This window comes from Rhinoraja longicauda, chromosome 6 (genome assembly GCF_053455715.1).
Source record: "Rhinoraja longicauda isolate Sanriku21f chromosome 6, sRhiLon1.1, whole genome shotgun sequence".
NCBI lineage: Eukaryota > Metazoa > Chordata > Chondrichthyes > Rajiformes > Arhynchobatidae > Rhinoraja > Rhinoraja longicauda.
Window position 1 is genome coordinate 58,613,896 of NC_135958.1, and position 15,597 is coordinate 58,629,492.

General features: G+C 39.7%; 2 protein-coding genes across 8 annotated transcripts; one reads left to right on the forward strand and one right to left on the reverse strand.

The window, feature by feature from the left end:
• Positions 1-96: 96 nt before the first annotated feature.
• LOC144594490 (serine/arginine-rich splicing factor 2-like) lies at positions 97-7,273 on the forward strand. 7 transcript variants are annotated; one of them, XM_078401053.1, is made up of 5 exons: positions 97-525; positions 2,141-2,460; positions 3,722-3,825; positions 6,485-6,601; positions 6,922-7,273. In XM_078401053.1, exons 1-2 carry the CDS (start codon positions 173-175, stop codon positions 2,439-2,441), a joined length of 654 nt encoding a protein of 217 aa, XP_078257179.1. In that variant the 5' UTR covers positions 97-172; the 3' UTR covers positions 2,442-2,460; positions 3,722-3,825; positions 6,485-6,601; positions 6,922-7,273. The 7 variants fall into 7 exon arrangements, with proteins under 7 accessions (XP_078257179.1, XP_078257174.1, XP_078257175.1 ...); XM_078401048.1 differs by having other exon boundaries at positions 2,141-3,825; positions 5,398-6,601; XM_078401049.1 differs by having other exon boundaries at positions 2,141-3,825.
• A 1,425-nt stretch (positions 7,274-8,698) lies between these two features.
• mettl23 (methyltransferase 23, arginine) lies at positions 8,699-15,461 on the reverse strand. Its single transcript, XM_078401829.1, has 5 exons — positions 15,364-15,461; positions 14,068-14,172; positions 13,248-13,485; positions 10,369-10,453; positions 8,699-8,979 (listed from the first exon to the last, which is right to left on the reverse strand). The coding sequence occupies exons 1-5, from the start codon at positions 15,454-15,456 to the stop codon at positions 8,805-8,807; spliced, it is 696 nt and encodes a 231-aa protein (XP_078257955.1). The 5' UTR covers positions 15,457-15,461; the 3' UTR covers positions 8,699-8,804.
• Between the last annotated feature and the right edge of the window lie 136 nt (positions 15,462-15,597).

Below are 15,597 nucleotides of genomic sequence, written 5' to 3' on the forward strand. Positions count from 1 at the left end.
ATTCATAAAATTGATTAAAGTGATTTTTTATTCGTTTTTTGGGGCTGATAGGGTCAGAGTCGGGGTGTGTTTCCGGGTTGAGGCGGCGCCATCTTGGGATTGTGTTCGGGCTGGGTGGCGGTTTGCTGCAGCCATCGCTGGTGTGTGTGTGTTATTATTAAATAACGCGAACATGAGTTACGGGAGGATGCCGCCGGACATCGAGGGGATGACCTCGCTGAAGGTGGATAACCTGACGTACCGCACGTCGCCCGAGACGCTGAAGCGGGTGTTCGAGAAGTATGGCAAGGTGGGCGACGTCTACATCCCCCGCGATCGCTTCACCCGTGAGAGCCGCGGCTTCGCCTTCGTCCGCTTCCACGACAAGAGAGACGCCGAGGATGCCATCGACGCCATGGACGGCGCCGTGCTCGACGGCAGGGAGCTCCGCGTCCAGATGGCCCGCTACGGTCGCCCCGCCGAGTCGCACCGCCGGGGAGGGTCGTCCCGGCGGCACGCCGGCGCCTACGGCCGGAGAAGCCGCAGGTGGGTTACACTTGGGAAGGGGAGTTGGGTGGAGGGATTGGGGGGAAGTGGAAGGGATCTCTTGAGCACAGGTACATGGTTTCCTGGAAGTGGATCGTAGGGTGGTGAAAGATTTTGTCACACTGACCTACATCATTCTTGAGTGTAGAATTTGGGGTGTTATTACAGTTGTACAATATGTTCGTGAGGCCACACGGAGTATTTGTCTTCAGTTCTGGTCACCCTGCTAGAGGAAATTTGTGTTTACAAAGGATGTTTATAAAAGGATGTCGCCAGGACTTGGGCCGATTGGCCTTTTTCTGGGTTTGACTTTCTATTAGGATTCCCGAGCATGAGGTTGTATTTGGTTTCTAGACAGAACATTGATGGAAAGTTTTGGATCTGAAACTTTATTCTTTCTGATGAAGGGTCCCGACCCAAACATTGAGATGTATATTCAATAGATCCATGGCAAGCCTGAAGAGGCATTGGTGTGATATTAACTTCCAGCCTAGACAAAAAGTGTTGTGTTTTTGAGCGATCTCCGGGACTTTTCTACTTAAATGTTTTTCATCTTTATTGCGCCGTCTCATAGACGTCAATGTGGGGGAGGCATTCTTATCACAAGCGCCTCTTTAGATATTGAAATTGGATATTTTGTTTCATTTATCGTGATAAGCGTGTGCTCCCTCCGTCTGCAATGTTATTCATGGTGTGACTTTTACACTGAGCTCGTGTTCTTTGATTAAAAGTAGTATTATTCTCGTAATTAACTATTTCGTGGGAAGATAAAGTTGGCTATTTGGTGGGAAGATGAAGCTTTGGGACTGGAGGTAAAGTTGACTTCAATAGAGAAATATTCAAATAATTTTCAGACCGAGTTTTAATCCTTTAATTTGTTGTTCAACATGTCAGGTGTTTAATTTTTGTTTTTGGGGGGATAAAATTAATATTTATTTCAGAGGATGTTTTTATTTAATCCTTTTCCATTTTACTGGCCTGTAACTCTTGAGCAAGGAATGGGTACATACACTTTTTCTTCATCGAGTTTGTGTTGATGTACTCCATTTTGTGTAATTCCTGATGGAGGGATAGTATGCTTCCTACCATCCCAATGATCTCGAAGATCTAAGTGGGTGATTTAAAATATATATTTTTATGTTTTGTATTCAAGAAACCCACAAAGCATCAGGTCATTATTAGATTGTATTCGAACAAGGAAACCGCCATGGTTGTAATAATTTACTCTACAGTTTCCCTGTCCTAGTCACCCAGGGGAAGTAAAAATCATTTATTTTGTTGATCATGTACATCATGAACTGCCACTGTGTGGAGAAAGCATACATTATTCGGCAACAAAAGCAATTGACAAGTGCATGTGTGAAATGTAGGATAAAAATAAGTAAATGTTTGTCATTAATATTTACACCGTGATTGGATTTTCTACCTGCACTTCATGTGCTTCATATGTCGACAGATTATCCGAACATGTGCATTCATGAAAGGACCTTGGAGCTATATTTGTAAGAGATGGGAGATGAATAGTTTCTGTTAATTTTCTGTTCGTCAATGTTTCGTACTTAATTTTCTCTTGCTTCTGCCCTGTTTTGTCACTCAAATTATCATTTGTCTCCAGTCCCAGAAGACGCCGTCGATCGTGTACCAGATCCAGAAGCAGAAGCCGAAGTAGGTCAAGATCTCGTTACAGCAGGTCCCGATCTCGTTCGTTTTCCCGATCTAGATCCCGTTCCAAGTCGAGATCCATTGAAAGATCGAGGTCCAAGTCAAAATCAAAGTCAAGATCGAGGTCCAGGTCAAAGTCCAGGTCACGATCTAGAAGTATATCTCGGATGTCTCAAGGGTCAAAGTCTAAATCCAGATCCAAGACACCAATTAATTCAGCATCTCCACAGAAAGATGGAATTGAATCACCGTGAAGTGGTAAATGGCACCAAAGTGAGTATATAGATTTAAGCGATGCTATTTAATTGAGAATATTTTGCATATATAAATAGGCTAATTACTGAGTAATATGGGAAGAATGTAGAATTATCATCGAACAAATCAGGTTGATTTGTATTGTTAATAAATTAAATTATTGTATTGTTGATAAATGGAAATCATTCTTGATGCAAGTTAATTTAATTGTCAGGTACAGGAGAAATCAATTATTGGAAAAGGGTTTTTGTTTTTGCATTAGCAATATACTATACTGTTGAAACCTTCATTGGTTTGTTTATGTTAGCCTTTTCACTGCTCTTCACTTAACAGAAGCTGACTTTCCTTACATCCCTGAATGCTTATTCAATATGGGAAATTACTAAACAATATTGCTGACCAAGTATTACTGTATTTGGTTATTTATGATTTGGTAACTTTTGATAGAAACCTGGAGCAAAAATAATCACTTCTTCAGTGAATGGTGATAACTGGCAGAGAATTTACAAGATGCTGAGCCCAGCTGAAATCTTCAACTTCCAGTGATACTTGTAACTGCCCTTTTTTTCAACCTGTCTCTTTGCATCAGTGAAAAGCTAAGAAATTTCCCCTGAAACTATTCTTTCATGAAGTAAACAATCCTGATGGCCAGTTTTAACATGCATGTTTTTTCCCTATTTAGCAGAGGAGGTGTTATTGTGTTAAGCAGTGAAAGTGCTGAATGAACAGAACAGTTGAAATCACAAAATAGTCTTGATCCCAAAATCCTCTTGTAATCTGGCTATTTCATACTTGAACCACAAAAACTTCATAAGACAATTCATTGTGCCATCCACAATCATGTTTGAAGAAAAGCAGCAAATTTTAAAAATCTGCAAGATATACTTCATTTCATTTATTTTATGGAGGTCATGATGTAGAAATTGAGATGACAATGTGTGCCATCAGCAGTGTTGGGAGTGATCCTCTTGAAGTGCTGGTGGGGTATGTAGACTTGATGACTATAACCTCCCAAAATATTAAGATTGCCTAAAGTAATATTTTTGTATCTAGCTGTTATGATTTATTTTCATTTATTGTTTCTTCCAAGTTGTGCTTGCAAATGGCTTCTCCCCATATTTGATTTCTTTGAATCGTCCTCCCTATTCAATTGCAAATGGTTGTTGACTGCTGCAATAACATTACACAACCAGCTTAAGATAATGTTGCATGAATACATTGTTTTGTAGTGGGCTTAACCTTTAATTTTTCGAATCCTGATAAGTTTCTGTAACAATAGCTGCAGAAGGGTTTTAGCCTTTGGAGGGCTCGTGAGCCCTGTTGCAGTCCAGTTCTGCTCCCAATCTGACTCTTGCGAAGTGCCTTGCTGTCTGAAGTTTAATGGTAGGTAAAAGCTGCTGCTGATGATAAATGTTATTCTGAAAGGAATTCAAATGGGGGAAAAGAATGACATTCTGCAATGGAAAGCTGTTAACTTCTGAAGGGAAAACAATAGTAATGTTTTTGCTCCAGCTGATTTTGTTAGAATGTGAATTTAACTTTCTTCACTAGTCAACCCTCTTCTAATTTAATTTAAATAAAAATGCAGCATTATTTTGTTGTAGCCTGGACAGAAATGACAGAAAACCTAATTAGATGCCCAACCATGTGAAATTTTATTTGATTCCATTAAAATACTTTTAATGCAAACCATTATTGTAAACATTATTGGTAGTGGAACTAACATTTTAATTTGGGGCCAACTGCTGCATCAACTTCTACAGCTGCACTTTCATGCTAAACTCAGTGCAATGGCATTAAGGCACACCAAATCGTAAAAGATGGCAATGAAGTAAAATCAATTTGGAATATCACTTAAGGTTCATGAAATTACCCTTCCTTGATTCCTGTACTCTAAATCCCCTATACCTACATTATTGTCCAATAACTCTTATACCTATAACTCTTATCCGGATATGAGAAGGGATTACATTTGTTGATATTTCTATCCACCCAATGTCAAAATATCAAGCTTATGTGTTTTTACACATTGAGATTTTTGGACAATTGTTGAATCAAGGATCGTGGGAATCGGGCAGAGAAAATAAATTGATATCACACAGCAGATCCCCAATGACATTAAATGGCAAAGCCAACTAGGTAATTTTGTTTTATAAGAATCAGCATGTATGTTTTTTTTGTAGTGCTGTGGGCTTGCTATAGTAATTTTTGACTCTTGTTCCAGTAATTCAATTTTCACATACACTCTTCTGATGGTATTTCTTTTATTGCTGCTCCAGTTGTCAAACATGTTTAAACTAACAATTGGGTGACATCTTCTGAAGCTTCGTATATCTTTTTTGTTATTCCCTGGATAATCGTTTCTTTTCCTGTAGACTGCACCCTTTTACTCGCCCCCACACGAACTTTTTGGAAGCAATTTATTTTTGCTGTTTGTCAATTTTGTCAATTTAATAGCCTGTTTTTAAAGGGATTTTTTTGGAACTTAGAATATGTGCAAAGTGGAAATCCATTGGATGCTGTAGTACCTATGAAGTCGCTTCATGCATTAGCCTTCAAATTACTTGTTTTATTCACTAAATTAGTTTTAAGATGTTTGAATTAACTTATGAGCTTATTTTTATTTTGTCATTTATTGTAGTGTTCAAAAATCTTTTATTTACAGTAACTTTGCTTTAATCTATTACCATTTTTTACCTGCAAATGGTTTCAAAACCATAATGTACGTGGCAATAAATCTTTGGTCCCTGATTCCAAATTTTAATATATTTTGTAATTTTGGTGATTTTAGCAGAGTTGGTCATTTGTTACCTATTCCTAGTTGTTCTAAGAATGTGGTTGTAGACTGCTTTCACCATTTGCAGTCCTTGTGTTGAAACCCCAGCAACATTAGGTATGGGTTTTGGATTTTGATCGACTGATAATGAAGGAGCAGCTATTTGTGTTCCAAATCAGGATCTTGTGTGGCTGGGGGATCTGTGGCTGGAGGTGATGTTTCAGTGATTTTTGCTGTTATTCTGCGAGGTCTTGTGGCCGTTGGTGCAGTTGAGGTAAGCTTGGTGAGTTGCACTACATCCTGTAGTTTATGTGCACTGCTGCAGTGGTATACTGGTTGTGGAAGAATGCCTATTGAGCACAATGCCAGGGGTGCTGATAAACTTGCTGGCAGCTGTACCTGTCTGGGCCAGTGGTGAGTATTGCAGCACACACCTGACCAAATGTGAGATTGCAAAAAATGTTTATGTCTTGAATTCATATTGCTACTTGGTAATTATTTATAGGTAGATAAAATCGACTTATTTAATGTTGAAATTATAGCAAGATTTAAATAAAGTAACTGCAACTTATAATATTTTTTCACAAAGTACAATGGGGACCACTGTTAGAATTCAGACTTTCATTCAGCCTGATTAAGGTAATGAAACTATAGGAGCTTTCCAAGATAAAGTTTTTGAAATTTTGCATAGTACTCCACTAAATAAAACTAACTTTTCCTTGATGTACTGCAGAAAATGCAGCAAATATCAAAATTCCTCTCTGAATTTTAGACTTTATATTTCATATAACCTTCAGGATAAATATTGCAGCACTCCCAATTGTTATTGAGGGAACATTAAGAATTACATTCTGATTATTTTTTCTAGTCCAGCATGTTTCTTTAAATCAAAAATATAGCTTCTGAAAAATTCCTGTTGGATTGTCATTAAATTGCTTTCCGCCTCAGAAATAGAACCACAGTGTTGTACTTTTATAGAATTTCACTTACAACATTAGCAGAGCTAATTTTTTGTTCTGGAAGTGCACGTACCTTCAGTAAGGCCTAACCTGAGACTCGGAGGTTAAATGCTCTGGTGCTGAAGAAATCTCCTTTTAATACCAGTTTAATAAATAGTTTTCTTGAAGTTGCATTAAAAACAGTGTGCTTAAAAATAAGTCTTTATATTTGGCACTTTTGAAGTGTGACTTATAGTTAATAAAGATTGTTATCAATATTTTGTGATATAGAATATACTGCTTACATTTTAACTTCTCTTTGTTCTAGATACTCTGAGTGGCTGGAAGATTTACATGATAGATGCCTTGCAAGAAATACCATCTCTTGCCATCTGTTTAGGTGATGGAGAGACCACCCTAAAATAAGCAGTGATCAGCTTAAAAGGTTATTATAACATTGTTTATAATGGGTTTTGTCAGTTTTAAGTTATGAATTAAAATTAGTGTCTAAGAAGGCTCATTATATGTTATGTGCCATCTGTGTTGCTATTACTTCTTACAATTTAGTGAAATGCTCGACTTCAGATGCATTTTGGTTGGATACGTACATAAGGTAAAAAAACGTGGAACTTATTTCCAGGTTTTGTAATGTTTCTGTACACTGAAGTAATTACCTTTTTAAATTTCAACTTGCATATGTCTTTTTTCTAATTTTTATTTCTGTCCAATACTAATCTTATTGTCTCATGTATTTTTGTGCAATAGGCGCAGTTGTGTAGCAGTTCTGTAAAGCGGGTTAGCTGTAAGGTGGCGTGTTGCAGTGCAGTGCAGAGTGCTTGGCTGTGTCCTGTATTCTCCTGATTGCTCCTGTAATGATGCCTTGACGTGCAGAAAATATGGCTGTCCAGTAAAATGCCTGTCAGCTGCACCTCCAGAGACGTGGCTGCGTGTAAATTATGGAGCAGGCAGTAAGCACCTTTAGCTACCTTGTTTTTTACTTGGTAATTGGTTTATACATTTACATTGAACATATTATTTAGAAAGCTGTTAATTTTGAACTTTATTGTAATTAACAGTTTGTTTCTGTACAGGATTCTGTACTTGTATTTCAGTAATGTCAATAAAAGTTTTTTCTTGGTGTTAATTGTTGTACATTTGACTTGATATTGAATTCAGCGACTTTGAGTCATGGGAATTGCCAAATAACTCTGATAGGTGCAGACATGCTTTTAAAATTAGGTAGCAACAATGATTCTATTATTACAAAAAATGCAAAACAAATCCATGTTGATGCATGGATTCCAATTTTTAAAGATCCTGTTTTCAGAACAGTTAAGGATTAAACCTTTGCTGCTATGAAACTCAAATTCATCATTTTGTGACATAGGTCTTACATTCAACATTATTAGTCCAAACCCTTGAGTGATATCATTTATCCCTGATCTTGTCCATCGTGTGTGCTTATTAAGCCACACCTGGAAGTTAGCTTAAATTTTCAAAATCACATATTCTGCTTGGCCTTCATTGCATGCTACTAGCCTCCCTCGAATTTCCTTTGCTAAGTAGATAATTTAGTCCTGCATAAGTAGATCTCAGTGGTTGTGAGTTATTGTGTTCAATTTGCTAACAATAGCAGATACAGGAAGAACTCTAGCTCAAGAAGTGTACATGGGGCGAGTAAGAGTCAATGTTTTGGGTCAGAAGCAGCCTTCAGACTGTGTGTGGGGGAAGGATGGAAGAGGTGGGGGTGGGGCAAAGCCTGACAGATCTGAAGGGTCTCGACCCAAAACTTCACCCATTCCTTCTCTCCAGAGATGCTGCCTGTCCTGCTGAGTTATTCCAGCATTTTGTGCCTATCTTTGATTTAAACCAGCATCTGCAGTTCCTTCCTACAAAAGCGATAGGTGGACAAAGGGTACTGAAATGAAACGTGGAAGAGTCCCCTTTATTAAACATGCTTTTTTCCCCCCTGCTTTCATAGATGGATACGTCTACTGGGTCCCATAGGTCTGCTCTCGCTCTCCCTCCCCCCAGACAGAACAATTATAAAGCATCAGAATCCGAATTACCTTTATTTGTCATCCAAAAAACAAGTCTTTTGGATGAGATTTCGTCACCCACAGTCCAACAATAAGAGCAACCAAGAGCATTACCATTTATGCTGCAACTTCCCCATCCTCTGACATTTCTGCCAAGTCTTTGCATGCAAATAGTGCTCTGGGGCGACATTGGTAGTTCCCAACATACCTGAGATTGAAATGGGACAAGATTTTATTTGCTAATTAAATGCAGCCAATGCGAAATTAAAGCACATGATGGCAAACTCATCTGAAGTGAGATACTCTACTTGAAATAAAAGCAAAGGTTTAAATATTTTAATCCATATAATTTGATTATTGTTCCTGCAACTTCAAGGCGAAACAGGAAGAGGTAGAACACAAGTTGTATTATCTGTTTAATCTATAAGTGAAGATAATAATTGAATGTTCAGCTTTGGTCTGAGACGGACAAAAAGCAAGAAATCAAATTTACATTTTCATCCTTTTAATTTGAAAAATATTGAAGAGATCTTTTCCTTTGATATGGACCCCATGAAAATACTTGTCTGTGGTAGAAACTCCTTAATACAAAGAAGGTATTGGAGCAGCTTAGGTCGCTGAGGCAATATTTGTCTTTAGCATAATAACCATCATGTGAACAGTGTGACTTGCAGATAGAGTTGATCCAGCAAGGTGTTCTTCATCTGCACTAAATGTTTCCAGTGGGATGTGAATGCACTTCAAGTTCCACTTGTATAATAATGCTTCAATAGACCAATCGGCACTGGAACAAAATCCAAAAAGCAAAGAATTATTAAAGATTGGTGTTTTAATAATATTATCCCCATTAAATCTTTTGTCCATTTGTTTGAATAAATATGGTGATTAAAGATGTAGCTAGATTAAGGGTTGAGGAGTAGTTGCTTATTGGATAATGAATATCAGACCTTGCTTGGAATGGAAGTTGGGAATGGGCTATCCTAATTAAACTAAGAGTTGCAAGGTACAGAATGAATAATTGAGATCATTGATCAAGAACAAGACTAGCAGGTAAAAGACAGATGTAAATCTGACTACCGGTGCTATCTACGGAGTTTGTACGTTCTCTTTGTGACTGCATAGTTTTTTTCTGGTTGCTCCTGGCTTCTGCAAGTGGTTTCTGTAAATTGTTCCTAGTGTGTAGGATAGATTTAGTGTACAGGTAATCGTAGGTCAGTGCAGACTTGGGCCGAACGGCCTGTTTCGATGCTGTACATTTAAACTAAACTAAGGTTAGATTCCCTTCCGTGCAATTAGAGAGCATTGGAAACCATTTATCCTGGCTTGAAAATCTAAAACTAAAGCTGACTATTGTGAGGTGAAATTGCTCCATTTAAAGTATTATGAATCTTTGGAATTTTCTACCAAAGAGTTGTAAATATCCAATAATTTATAATAAAAGATAAAGGTTTCTAAACTTTGTAGGATTAAGTAGAAAGGTCGAAGTGGGTGAGGAGGAGAGGTTCAGAGTGGTACTAGTGGAGGTAATGTAAAAATACAGCAATGATGTTATTGAATGAATTGAAGCTGTTGTAAAAAAACATCTTGAGAATTAAGATATTACGGCATTCAATATGGTCACAAATGTCCATAATGTCATAGTTTGTACAATGCAGCTAGCTAGTCAAATGATCATTTTAACATGTAGAGAGAAGGAACTACAGATACTGGATTAACAAAAAAAAATACAGTGCTGGAGTAACTCAGCAACCGTGGAGAACGTGGATAGATGACATTTTGGGTCGGTACCCTTAAGACTGACCCAAAACATCACCTATCTAGGTTCTCCACAGATTTTGCCTGACCTGAGTTACTTCGGCATTTTACATAAATTGTACTATGTTACATGTATAAGAAATGCACAGTATAAGTGCAAGATTTTCTTCCTAGCTGTACTATGCTACGGAACGAATAGTAGACTGGCAGATGACTTAACTGAGCAAAAGAAATGGAAGAATAATTTTTTTCCGAGTCATGGAAGAAATCTTAAATCTCAGTCAACAAGTAATAATTTTATATGAAATAAGGTTTACTATTCATTTCAACTCTACCATTTGTCATTGGAAATAGTCATATATTTTCATACGTTTGAAAAATAAATTCAGCAGCTGCAAACAAAATTTTTTAAATGTACCTTCGTTCCTGATAAGTAGTCCAGAAAAGTGCATGTGGATTTTTTTGCATCAAGTAGAAAATAGTTATTAATATATCCTCAAAGTCTATTGAAAGATCAAAGAGTATTTTTTAAAAGCTATACACTTCACATAGTTTGTTTACTCATAATGATAACCTGAAATCTAAAAGTTTAACAGTAAGACTAGACACAAATTTTGAGATTGATTGCCTTAAAGGCTTCATCTAAACAGGAGAGAATGAATCACAACAGGTCGACTTTATTGGATTTTATAAATTGGACACAAAAGCAAAATGCTTAGTTACTGAAATCTACACCAATCATTCAGCTTACTGGCTAAAAGTCAAGAATATTTACACAATGTAAACTGATTGCATGTGTTTTCTCTTGTAGGATAGCATAAAAATAGCACTGTAGCATGTAAACATCCATTTCAGCCATGTTCACTACATACACGATTACTGGTGTCGCAGCAAGAAAACAGTATTGTGCATGTCAACCCATTCAAATATACTGATGAGCCAAAACATTCTGACCACCTGCCTAATATGCTGTTGGTCCTCCGTGTGCAGCCAAAACAGCGCCGACCCGCCGAGGCATGGACTCTACAAGACCCCTGAAGGTGGCCTGTGGTATCTAGCACCAAAACATAAGCAGCAGATCCTTCAAGTCCTGTAAGTTGCGAGGTGGAGCCGCCGTGGATCGGAATTGTCGATCCAGCACATTCCACAGATGCTCAATCGAATTGAGATCTGGAGAATTTGGAGGCCAGGGCAACACCGTGACTACTTCATTATGTTCCTCAAACCATTCCTGAACAATGTGGCAGGGTGCATTATCAATAGACAATAGGTGCAGGAGTAGGCCATTCAGCCCTTCGAGCCAGCACCGCCATTCAATGCGATCATGGCTGATCACTCTCAATCAGTACCCCGTTCCTGCCTTCTCCCCATACCCCCTCACTCCGCTATCCTTAAGAGCTCTATCCAGCTCTCTCTTGAAAGCATCCAACGAACTGGCCTCCACTGCCTTCTGAGGCAGAGAATTCCACACCTTCACCACTCTCTGACTGAAAAAGTTCTTCCTCATCTCCGTTCTAAATGGCCTACCCTTTATTCTTAAACTGTGGCCCCTTGTTCTGGACTCCCCCAACATTGGGAACATGTTTCCTGCCTCTAATGTGTCCAATCCCCTAATTATCTTATATGTTTCAATAAGATCCCCCCTCATCCTTCTAAATTCCAGTGTATACAAGCCTAATTGCTCCAGCCTTTCAACATACGACAGTCCCGCCATTCCGGGAATCAACCTAGTGAACCTACGCTGCACGCCCTCAATAGCAAGAATATCCTTCCTCAAATTTGGAGACCAAAATTGCACACAGTACTCCAGGTGCGGTCTCACCAGGGCCCGGTACAACTGTAGAAGGACCTCTTTGCTCCTATACTCAACTCTTGTTACGAAGGCCAACATTCCATTGGCTTTCTTCACTGCCTGCTGTACCTGCATGCTTCCTTTCAGTGACTGATGCACTAGGACACCCAGATCTCGTTGAACATCCCCTCTTCCTAACTTCCTGCTGAAAGAGACCACTGCCATCAGGGAGTACCATTGTCATGAAGGGGTGTACTTGGTCTGAAACGATGTCTAGGTAGATGACACGTGTCAAATTGACGTCCACATGAATAGCTGGGCCCAGGGTTTCCCAGCAGAACATTGCCCAGAGCAACACATTCCCTCCACCTGCTTGTCTTCCCACAATGCATCCTGGTGCCATCACTTCCCCGGGTAAACGGCGCATACGTACACGGCCATCCACGTGATCTAAAAGAAAACGGGACTCATCGGACCAGGCGACCTTCCACTGCTCCGAGATCCAGTTCTGACGCTCGCATGCCCAATGTAGGCGCTTTCGACAGTGGGCAGGGGTCATCATGGGCACTCTGCAGCTGCGCAGCCCCATATGCAGCAGAGTGCGATGCACTGTGTATTGTCACACATTCCTCCCGTGACCACCATTAAAATTTTCTGTGACTTGTGCCACAGTAGACCTGTCAGTTCGGACCAGACGGGATAGCCTTCGTTGTCCTCGTGCATCGATAAGCCTTGGGCGCCCAACACCCTGTTGCCGGTTTGTGGTTTGTCCCTACTCAGACCACTGTCGGTAGGTACTCACCACTGTTGACCGGGAGCACCCCACAAGCCTTGCCGTTTCAGAGATGCTCTGACCCAGTTGTCTGGCCATAACAATTTGGCCCTTGTCAAAGTCGCCCAGGTCTTTATTCCTGCCCATTTCTCCTGCATTTAACGCATCAACTTCAAGAACTGACTGTTCCCTTGCTGCCTATTATATCCCATCCCTTGACAGGTGCCATTGTAAGAAGATAATCAATGTTATTCACTTCACCTGTCAGTGGCCATAATGTTTTGGCTCATCGGTGTATTTATGAGTGAATATCCACAACTCATTCTTATTTCATCACTGAGATGTACTGCTTTAGAAACAAGGCAAATAGGTTGAGAGGAATAAATGTAATTCTGGTCTGCAAACTACATTAATTTCTAATTCAATTTCAGCTGTTTTAATACTATCATATCCTTTCAGTCAGCTCATCTAATGCTCTTTTGTTTTGCACCCATTACATTCTTTTCCTTCTAAAGCATCAAGGAATGTCTTTATTTGGAAGTCATTACAGTTAGTCAATGCAGAGCTTATCTCCCTTCTGCTATTATAAATATTATCCAATTTGACACCTTAAGCAATATTTTCTTTTCAAATGTTAAATACTGGTGGTTATATAAAAAAGAATAAAGTAAATGTCCCAATGTTCTTTTCTATGAAAGGAAGTATAGATTTTTTTGTAAACTTAAGGATTTACCTTCAGGTTCATAAAACACGTCAGATCCCAGAATTATGTCTATTTGTGGCATTTGAACTAGATCAGGAGATATCTGGCCCCAGGTTAGACTGATGACAGGCACATCTTCAAGATTATTCATCTGGCAGCTTTGTCGACAGTTATCCAAACAATTCTGAAACTCTGCACAATCTGATAAAATTATTCGACCTCCACATTTTGCTGCAACAATACCAGGTAGACTCGCACCAGCTCCAATCTAGTGGAAAACAATTATGGAGAATATTAGAATCAGAGTCAAACATCATGAAACAGGTCAAATTTGACCAAGAGCCCTAAATTCAAGAAAACAATCTGATGAATCTCTTCAGCCCCATTTTCAGCATTGCCATATCCTTTCTAAATTGTAGTGAGCAGAATAGCACACTATTCCAAGTGTGACATGATCTTTGCCTTGTACAGCTATGAAATGATGCCCCATCTCTTATGAAGGCAAGTTAGCTTGTTGCTTTCTTCACCACGATACCCACCTCTATGCAATTGATAGCCCTTAATTTACTTTGATTTCTTAAACAGAATCATAATCAATTTTGCTAAATTTAGCAGAAACTTCAAAAGTTCACACTTTACTCTTAAGAAAGCAGTTTGGTTTTCACCAGAGATCACTTATTTTTCCTCACCAATTATACATTTAATGAACATATCCAAGGTCTATGAATGCAAATTTGCTGCATTATCAAAGTAATTACATAATATAAAAACAGAATGTTGGAAATATTCAGTAGGTCAGACAGCATCTATTTTTCAACTAAAAACAGATTTTTGATTATTCATGTTTTACCTCCAAAATGGTCTTTCCTTTTACTGTGTTTTTGTAAAACCACACGTATTGCGCCAGAACTACTGAGCTTGGCCAAATGTATAAGCCATATTGAGGATCAAGTACCTAAAGATGCAAAAGTAATGTGTAATTATATATCTCAAAGATTAAAGTATAGTAATTTGCAATATTAATCATTCAAATGTTGACACCACCCAGAGAATGCTTTGTAAAATTTGATTCTGAAGATGTAGAAAGTTTAACATTTGTAAAGGAAGTTCTGGAACATAGACCAGTTGAGGGAACATCCATCACCTTGGGTAAAAAATGACAGGCAATGGTCATGAAGAAGCACACCTGGTCAGATTTGGAGTATACAAAGAATTGGAATATGAGGAAAAAATGGTGAAAACACTAATGTTTGAATGTGAATGCTGATGTGAGCGCCACATGCACGTATGTTACGTTTGTGAAGTCTGATGTGTGAGTTCTGTGCATGTGTGTTGGAACTACAGCACCAACTCTGATGTGAGTGTGAACTGCTGAGTGAAGTCTGCTGCGTGTGTGTGAGATCAATGTGTGTTATGTTATGAGTGAAGTCTGATGTGGGAGTGTACTCTGGTGTGTGTAAATGTTGATGAGTAAATTACGGTGTGTGCGTGAACTCTGATGTGTATAAATGAATGTATGTATGAACTGGTTGTGCGTGTGAACTTTGGTGTTTGAACTCCTGTTTGTGTATGGAACCGATGTGCGAGTGTGTTAAGTCTTGATGTATGAGGGAAGTTTGATGCAGGTATGAGCACCAACTGCATGTGCTAAGTATGAACTCTGCTGTGTGTGTATGAACTGATGTGTGTGAGAACCATGAGCATGCATTATGTTAAGTGTGAGCTCTGCTGTGTTCTGCGTATGAACTGACATGGACGGATGTATGTATGAACGTATGAGCGCCATGTGCTTGTTATGTTGGGTGTGAGCTCAGCTATTCTGTGTGTGGTGTGTGTGAGAACTGAAGGTAGACACGAAATGCTGGAGTAACTCAGCGGGACAGGCAGCATCTCTGGATAGAATGGGTGTTGTGTGTGTGTGTGAACTAATGTGTGAATGTGGGAAGTCTGATGTGTGTGCGAGCGCCATGTGCATGTATTATGTTGGGTGTGAGCTCTGATCTATTGTTGTGTGTGAGTTCCCGCCCTGACCTCTTCACCTCGCTTCACGTATCCGAGGCCGGACCGCCGTTCCCCGGTGAGAGGGAAGCGGCCGGTAACATCCTGCCCCCACCCACCATCCCTGGATGCCACTGGCAGAGCCCACCTCGGGGACAAAGACCTCCAACGACCCGGACCCGGCGTCGGCGGCCACACCGAACGTGAACCGTCTGCCGTCTACCCGCCGCCCGCCGCTCATCACGTCAGCCCGTCACACCCGCTGACGTCAGCACGCACAGGAGGGGAGGCTGGGACGCAAGATGGACACCACACTGACCCAATCACCTGCGTCCGCCCCAGCAGTCGGCCAATGGGCAGCGGGGGAGGGCGGGACTTCCTT

Coding starts and splice junctions, on each gene's coding strand:
- mettl23 (XM_078401829.1), bottom strand. CDS start 15,456: ATGAGCGGCGGGCGGCGGGTAGACGGCAGACGGTTCACGTTCGGTGTG. Junction 13,486..14,067: donor AAGGAAAGACCATTTTGGAG/GTAAAACATGAA, acceptor GTTTTCCACTAG/ATTGGAGCTGGTGCGAGTCT. Junction 10,454..13,247: donor CGTGTTTTATGAACCTGAAG/GTAAATCCTTAA, acceptor ATCTTTCAATAG/ACTTTGAGGATATATTAATA.
- LOC144594490 (XM_078401046.1), top strand. CDS start 173: ATGAGTTACGGGAGGATGCCGCCGGACATCGAGGGGATGACCTCGCTG. Junction 526..2,140: donor TACGGCCGGAGAAGCCGCAG/GTGGGTTACACT, acceptor ATTTGTCTCCAG/TCCCAGAAGACGCCGTCGAT.